The 8,639-nt window shown below is 43.3% G+C and overlaps 1 protein-coding gene across 1 annotated transcript; it reads right to left on the minus strand.

Moving 5' to 3' along the window:
• Positions 1-2,079: 2,079 nt before the first annotated feature.
• LOC119318870 lies at positions 2,080-3,154 on the minus strand. The gene is made up of 2 exons (XM_037593439.1): positions 2,598-3,154; positions 2,080-2,441 (listed from the first exon to the last, which is right to left on the minus strand). Exons 1-2 carry the CDS (start codon positions 3,152-3,154, stop codon positions 2,240-2,242), a joined length of 759 nt encoding a protein of 252 aa, XP_037449336.1. The 3' UTR covers positions 2,080-2,239.
• Between the last annotated feature and the right edge of the window lie 5,485 nt (positions 3,155-8,639).

Here is an 8,639-nt window from a genome sequence, read left to right on the forward strand (position 1 = left end):
AAAAAAATAAAATAAAATAAGTTTCCCATGTGATATGTGGTCTAGTTGTTGGGAAAATTTACAAATATGAATTTCGACTTTATTTACAAAATCTCTCTGGAATTTGTAAAATGGGCATAACTTTTGCATACGAACTCGGATTAAAAAGTTTTTTATATGAAAAATCATCTACTCGAAAAGTTACATCCGATGGAGACCGCCTATGGCCTGTTTGCAAATTTGTAGAATCCTCAAATTCCAAAAGGAAAAAAAGTTATGCTCAAATTTCAGTTTTTTAAAATTTTCATTAAATCTAGTCAAACTACTTATTCAAGAAGTATTAGTGTTACTAAATAATTATTCAAGAATATTAGTGTTATTAAATAATTATTTCAGTTTTTTGAATTTTGGTCAAATCTGGTCAAACTATGGTCAAACTGTGGGCAAACAATGGTCAAACTACTTATCAAGAAGTATTAGTGTTACTAAATAATTATTCAATAATATTAGTGTTATTAAATAATTATTTCAGTTTTTTTGAATTTTGGTCAAATCTGGTCAAACTATGGTCAAACTGTGGTCAAACAATGGTCAAACTACTTATTCAAGAAATATTAGTGTTACTAAAAAATTATTGTTTTTTAGAACAATAGTTTCAAACTCAAACAGTGAAATGTGTGACTTCATGCTCAAGCTAAACTTCTGAGGGTTAATAGGATTGACATCTTACTATTGTTAGGAAAACGAGTGCAGACTTGGAAACGAGGGAGAATAGAACCCGGAAGTTAAGCATGCTCAGGCTGGGGGAGTGGGAGGATGGGTGACCGTCCGGGAAGTTAGATGATTTGGAATGATGAGGGGTGATTAGAGATTAAATTGAGTAGTGATTAGAGATTAGAGGTTAAAATAATTCAGAAATTTGAAAATAAAAAAATTCAAAAAAAATTTCAAAAAAAAAATCAGAAAATTTCCTTTAGTACCGGTTGGTGTTACCAACCGGGACTAAAGGTGGACCGGCCATGTGGAGGGCCTTTAGTCCCGGTTCTGGTTTGAACCGGGACTAAAGGGTCAGGGCATTAGTACCGACCCTTTAGTCCCGGTTCAAGAACTGGGACTAAAGGCCCTTTTTCTACTAGTGTATAGTATAATGGTCAAATTTAGGAGATCAAAAGCAATAACTCTTTTATCAAAGTAATGTCACGCAAATGGCAATCAAATCAATACGAACCAAGATGAAACCAAACGAAATATTCTAGGCATGGAATGTAATAGGCAGTGTCTTTTTTGTAGCATGGACAATTGGCAGACTAAAAAACAAAAATGGTGAAAATTTACCATGCCGATAACTTGCCATGCCACCTGAAGGGAATTTTCATGTTACATCAACGTTAAATTGTGAGAATTGCCATGCCCTAAACGTTTTCGTAAGAGAAAGCATATGCAAGTATTGAAAACATGCAATGCATGTGGGGTATGTCCGTATGAGGCTTGACCCAATGAAAAGAAAAACTTAGGTTAGTATTTGAAGTAGTGTACGCAAGAAGTGAAAATAAGGGTGTTCGTGAATATTCAATGTGAAATAAAAACCTAGAATTTTCATGAACCAACAACTAGGGAAAGAAATAGAAGGATAGTGAGGCACCGACACACAGTTTCTTCCATGCCGGCATGGGAGCATGAAACTTAATTAGGAATATCTACCCCTTACAGAGTACATGCTCATGTACCAAGAAAAGACAAGAAATATATGAATTGTAGAGAGGATTACAAATAAAATTAAAATGGATAGGGAAAATAATCGGTGATGGGACCATGGTTCGAGGAAATTGCATGAAGGAGATCAATATCCAAATAATGGAGTGGGGAGAGGGGCAGGGGGGCCTATGTTGCGACATTGGTGGCCGTTGTCTAACATTTGTGCAATTTCAAAATAAACAAAGAACTTATGCACGCCCGTTTGTTCTGTCTAACATGCACAATTTTAAAATCAAAACCAAGAACTTTTGCGCGCCAAGGTTTGGGAGAAGGAAGGGAAGGATACCGAGGTAGGCAATGATGTCCTCATATGGTTTATTTAGTACCGAATGAAAGGAGCAACAAACTTTTTGTCAAGCAGTCTTTAATTTCTCCTAATTTGGCTCCAACACAACATTGGGTTACTAATCTTTTTTGAAATGGCACGTCGCAAATCCGGTAGATCTGGCTAACAAGCAACACGAGCATTGAGACAAGACGATGATTGATTCCTGGATTGATCTGGCTAGGCGACGGCGTTGGTTGGCCTGGGAATGTACTTGCGCATCCACATCTCACGGTGGTCGATGGAGATCTTGACGAGCCTCTCACCGTTGAGCACTAGCTTCACGACCGCCTCTGTCTTGAAGATGATCCGGCCATACATGGGCATGTTGCCGCCTGTCGTCTTCTCCATGAGCACCCTCACCACACAGTCACCCCATTTCCTACATCCATCCATGACAAATTGCCAATCATCAGACATCAATGATACGAAGATCAATCCGAATCATGCATGCATGCATCCATGCAGATCTTAGTAGATTCAAGTATAAGTCAAAACTTAATGAGTAGATCTAGTAGTATCTTGGTAGTGCACTTACTCCCTGAAGTAGTCGAAGATCTCTTCGCGATGGAGATGCATGTCCTTGGAGAAGGTGATGAACATGGAGCGGCAGTCCTCCGGCACCACCACCGGAAGGGGGCTGTAGGGCGCCATGAGCTCCGGCGGGTTCCCAACCAGTCCAGTCTCATACCTCCGGAGCAATACATTCAAGCGGTCGTTGAAGACCAACTTGCCGGTGCCATCGAGGAAGTGAGCAACCCCACGGACCACCAAGTCCTGGTGGAAGGCGAAAAAGCCAGGCTCGATGTAGACGCCGCCTTGCAAGCAGAGCGTGGAGATGAGCGGGATGGGCGGGAGCACGGGCACCGGGTAGCGGAGGCACTCGAGGACGGCGTTGGCCTCCTCGGCGATGATGGCCACGGCGCCAGTATCAAGGCCGGGGACGTGGTGGATGGCGGAGATGGTGCCCTGGTCAAGCCACACCAGCAGCGCCACCGCGTTCTGGGCCTGCTCCGGGTTGCCGCCCACGGAGATGAACCGCTCGTACGCCTCCCGCGCGACGTTGTACATGTACAGCACCTCCCGCACCGTCATAGTGGCCGACCCCTCCATGCTCTCACCGCCGGCGGCCGGAGAAAGCTAGCTAGCTTGGTGAGATTGGATGGATGACCGACCGGAGCAAGACAGGGATGAAGAGTCGATGGGGAATGGATGGGTATTTGTAGCTGCTGCTCTGGTCAATGTTTAATGAGGTGCCAAAAATGGATTAGGTTCGAACGTAGTTGCTCTTTCTTCCTTGCTTGGTTTCACATCCTATTTTGTTTGTAATTCGTTTTACATCCTAAAATGCATATTAATGTATATTCGTTTTACATCATATGCTTTGTATCCTGCTAAATATATGGCGTGGTTCACCTTTTTTTTATTGGTATCGATTAATTTGGTACCAAACAAACCATTTGATGATATCCTCGCCTAGCTCGGTGTCCTTCAAATCCTCTCCCAAGCCTTTATTGTTCCTTAATTTGGTACCAAAGAAACCATATGATGTGTCATCGCCCAGCTCCGTGTCCTTTGCATCCTTTCCCCAAAAATTGGCGCGCAAAGATTCTTTGGTTTTGATTTTGAAACTATGCATATGGACTCCATAGAAAAAAAACTCAATCTTACCATGCAACGGTCACCAATGTCGCGACGTAGACCCTTCTGCACTCCCCTCCTCTGATTCATTATTTGGACACGAGCACCTATATGCTCTTTCCGCCGACCATGGTCCCACCTTTGATCTCCCCATCCTTTTCAACTTCACTTTACTCCGTTCCATTGTCCTTGTTACTCCTTGTCTTTTCTCGGCACAAGGCACATGACACGTCATTGGGACCCATGTACCGTTTCCGCTCCGTGGAGGGAGATGCCTAATTCAGCTTGCTCCCTTGTCGGCATGGAAGAAACCGTGTCATTTGTCTGAATATCGTCTGGTTTGTTTCCCAAATAGTTGGTGCACAACAGTTATAGGTTTTGGTTTACACTTCTTTTGTGCACCGTGTCAACTAGTAAAGCAATACTTTTTTATCGTTGCGTCAAGCCACATAAGGAGATACCCACCACATAAAGACTTTCTTATGAATATTCTTGAATGTGCCGAGGCTCTGAGGCGATAGTGAGATCGCCAGAGCTCCCTCCTCCACTGCGGTGGTCGATGTCTTTGTCCAGCGCGTTCCTACATGGATGGATGGACTGGCGCCCATGGCTTCTCAAGTTTGATCGGCTGTCTAGCGTCACTCTCCATGGAGACTCCGATTAGACCATTGAGGAAGGATGACATCTACGGGAGGGGGAGAGGATCCAGGTTGGTGATGAGATGGTGCTTGGATCTTAGTGGATCACAGGCGTATTACTATCCTGCCTGCTGCTCTATCACCGGCGGCAAAGTCGCCAACTTCTGGATCGTGTGATGACGCCGATTTGCCTAATGTGGAGGAGGTGGCTGTCTAGTAGGCAAATGTGGTCCTTTCCAGTGTCAGTCGTGAAGATCAAGGTGATCTGTGGTCCAATGTGTCTCAACGGAAGAAATCGAAGGAGGAGCTCATGCGTTGGTATTCGCATCACAAAATTCGTCCTACTGCCTGCTGAGCCTCCATTGCTTTATCTCTAAACTCCTGTCATCTATCCATAAATCAAGGTCGACGATTGGACGTTAGTGGCATCTTGGCGAGGGGTCCACGTCCGTCGGTGGAAGGGGCATCACTAACGTCTGGTGTAGCCGGTAGACCTTGTGACATTCTTGTCGGGACTCCCATCATTGATAACTGCAGCGGCTATAGCCATGACTGAGAATCATGATACCGGTGTGACACACATGGCAGATACAGACGTTGAAAATCACATCCGCCTGCCGGGTGGGGATGAGCCGGTGATGACACAGAGAGGTGAGGCCCAGTTCTGCATTTCCCAAACACCACTATGGCCCAAATGTGCTGATATGTCACAAAGGGAGGGCATCATTCAGGCGTTGAACCATATCTCGTTTGACCGCTTCGGTCCCAAGCCCGTCCTCCATGGCATTTAAAAAATTATGTTAGATGACTACTTTTTTAATACACAATGTACATTTCTGGTATATATCAGGAACATTTTTAATAAAGCTTAACATTTTTGAAAATATATGATTAACATTTTTATATAGGATCAACATTTGTTATAAATTTATGTGTTTATGTTCAATTTTTTTAATACCTGTTCTATATTTTTTGTATACATCAGGAATGTTTTTCTATACACCTTGATTTTTTTGAAATAGATGATTAAAGTTTTAACAACAAATTATGTTTGATGACTACATTTTCATACACATTGTACATTTTTGGTATATATCAGGAACATTTATTTAATGCGTTTTTTGGAATTTTTCTGAAAATATTTAAAAACTAAAAGAATAAGGCAAAAATTGAAAACAAAAAAGTGAAAAAAAAACAAAAAACAGAGAAGTTTGTGGCCTCCCGCGAGTTGGGCTGGTCCAATATGGAGCTCCCTCAGGCCAGGCTAGCGTGTAGTGTCGACGCTTCGCACAGGGTTGCGCGAGCGAACTATGCATTGGGCCCGTCCAATTGCTAGCGATGCATTTTTTTTTCTGTACAGTATTGCTACCGGTTTTAGGAACCTTCTAGAAGGATCCTGAACCGGGTTTTTTCTTGTTGGTTTCTACTTCTGGGGTTTTTCGGTTTTTAATTTTCCATTTTTTGTTTCTTTTTTTTCGTTATTCCTGTTTCTTTTATTTCTTGTGTTACTTTTTGTTTTTTCGTTTTCCTGTTTAATTTTTTTAAAATGAAAAATATTTTTCGGAATTTCAAAAGATGTTCTCTTTTTCTAAATTTGTTCACAGTTTTCAAAAATATTCATATTCCAAAAACTATTCAGGAATTCCCAAAAATGTTCTCATTTCAAAACTTTGTTCACAATTTTGAAAAATGTCCGCATTCTCAAACTTTTATTCACAATTTCAAATATGTTCAAATAAAAAATGTTCTCATTTAGAAAATTGTTTAAAAATTTAACAAAACTTCATATTTTCGTTTTTTCAAGAGATAAAAAAATGTTCCAGTTTCAAAAATTGTTCAAAGATTTCAAAAAATATTCACGTTCCGAATTTTGTTTGGGAGCTTCATCTTTGCCTTTCCTGGTCTTTTTTGTAATTTCAAAAAAAATGTTCCTGTTTTAAAAACAATGTTCTGTTTCAAAAACATTGTTCATCATTTGCAAAAAATGGTCACATTTTCAAAAATATTCGTCATTTAAAAAATGAATCACATTTGTTCAGCAAATGTTTTGATTTTTTCCGAAAATTGTTTCATATGTGAATGGGGCTTTGAGTTCTTATGACGTTCGCGCTACCTTAATTCAGTTAGGCCCAGCTGGTCTAGTGGTGTGCCCCGAGGCCGTGAGCTCCAATGCTTGCGCCCTGTCTTCTTTTTACATCTCTTTTAAGTGATGCGCGCGTGGTCTGCAGATGGGCCGGCCCAGTGGAGGCACCCGTGTGCGCCGCTTCAACTATTTGCCACAGAATTGTCTCAAAAAAAAAACTATTTGCCACAGAATATAGGTACGCCTGCGCTAGACTGCACATTAGCATTTTGTTTTTGAGAGAAGACTGCACATTAGCAAATTGTTTCAGCCATGGTCTTGTTAATTTTTTTTAACACAGTACAATCAAAATTGCTAACATACGCAAGTATACTTTCACCTTTATGAACACACTTATGCGCACTCTATCTCTATGAGTACTTTCGAAATACTGAAGTTGCATTGCATCTTAAAATTTTACAAAGTCATGACAGACACCTTGCAGTTTATGAGAATGTCTATCTGCCAAACGAACGCCTCGTTCGTTGACGTCAACGGGCCTGGCTTGGAGGCCTCGGCACGGTTGCTTGCGGTCAGGCACCACATTGTGCTATTATTAGTAAATAAATGAACCATTTCTTGAATGAGAACCTAATCATGAACGCAATTAAGCTACTCATGTCAGACTTCAAACTGATCCGTAAAAAGAGAGTAGAGTTTGGACTCACGGTACTATCAGTCTGTTCTGTTGAGGCATGCAGCTGTAATTTTGAACTCACGGTACAGATAATTTTTCAGATTGCAGTTTGCCACCGATCCGTAAAAGGGAAACGTTTTTGTGGCTGGCGGACCGGCTGAAACTTTCGCCGGTCCCGCGCGGCGCGTACGATAAAGGGCAATCGAACGTTTCATATTTTCCTCTCCACGCAAATATATCAGCACACGGACCTCGTGCGACAGCTGGCCCAATAGCTCGCCCAGTCCCTCCCGACCCCTTTCTCTCGCTCAGCCGTTGTCTTCTTCCTCCCGATCCCCTTCTCTCTCAACTGCTTCTCGTTTTCCTCCTTTAGATCCCGTCGCTCCTCGTCTTCCTCCTTCAGATCTCGCTGTTGGCTAGCCCCAATCCCATGTAGGTCCCCATCTCCAACATCAGCGCCCACAAAACACTTGCCCTCGGCTTGCAGATTCATTCTGCTCCGGCAAGACGGAGTTGGGAAGCCGTCATGGACATGTAGTCTGCGAGTTGCTGCCCACAGTTTCATACGTTGGACCTGTCCACTAGAGATGCTGCAACCAACGACCAAAAAACCTACAACAATTTTATTCGAAAGCTTCAACCCGCGACATATAAAGTTTCAACCGGACACCGCGTACTGAAAAAGCTACATTCACTCATATGAAAGCTTCAACCGTAGTTTGAAAAAGTTTCAACCGGCGAAATACAGTAGTCTTATCAGACCACTGCAACTGGGCACGGGGAGCTGCAACCATGGCCACAAGAGCTGGAACCGCAGTCCAACGGAGCTGCAACCGCTGTCCGTGGAGCTGCATCGATTCCAGCAAGAGAAATGCACTGTTTTGCGATGCAGCAAAATGCGATTGCGGTTGTAGCTATATGACATGATGGTGGTAGCAATTTTCAATGCCGATTGTAGCATGTAGCACAAATCCACGACATCTCGCTAGCCCCGTGCGCGGTCACCACACTCGCGAGTTGCAGCTTTTCGAGAATATGGATGAAGCTTTTTCAATATACATTTGTAACATTCGTTGACCTATGTCGCTGATGTTTGCAGCTCCCGTGTGAAAAGCTTGTAGCTCTGCGCGAACGTGGTTGCAGTTTTTGCCGTATACGGTTGTAACAAACGACGATGACTTCGTCTTCGGCTGCAGCTCCGGTTCCAGCAAAACCCATCATCGGATGCAGCATCTCCAATAGCCGGTCCTAGCATATATCAAATATGTTCCCCGCATCCACATCTGACGGTTCGAGAAAATCCATGGCTGGAAGCACCAGCGGTAGGACGGTGGTTATACAGTGCACTAGTCGTCGTCGCCAACGCCAGTAATCTTCCGGCGCGCAGCAAAACACGTGTGGGGGAGGGTGGGGGTTGTGGCGACCGACGAGAAACGTATGGGAGGCACTGACCACTGGCAAGGGCGGCGACCGGCAGCGAAGTGGCATTGACCAGCGGCGAAATGGCGGCGACTGTCGACGGTGAGGGCAAACGAGGGAGAG

The sequence above is a fragment of the Triticum dicoccoides genome, chromosome 6A, assembly GCF_002162155.2.
Source record: "Triticum dicoccoides isolate Atlit2015 ecotype Zavitan chromosome 6A, WEW_v2.0, whole genome shotgun sequence".
Taxonomy (NCBI): Eukaryota; Viridiplantae; Streptophyta; class Magnoliopsida; order Poales; family Poaceae; genus Triticum; species Triticum dicoccoides.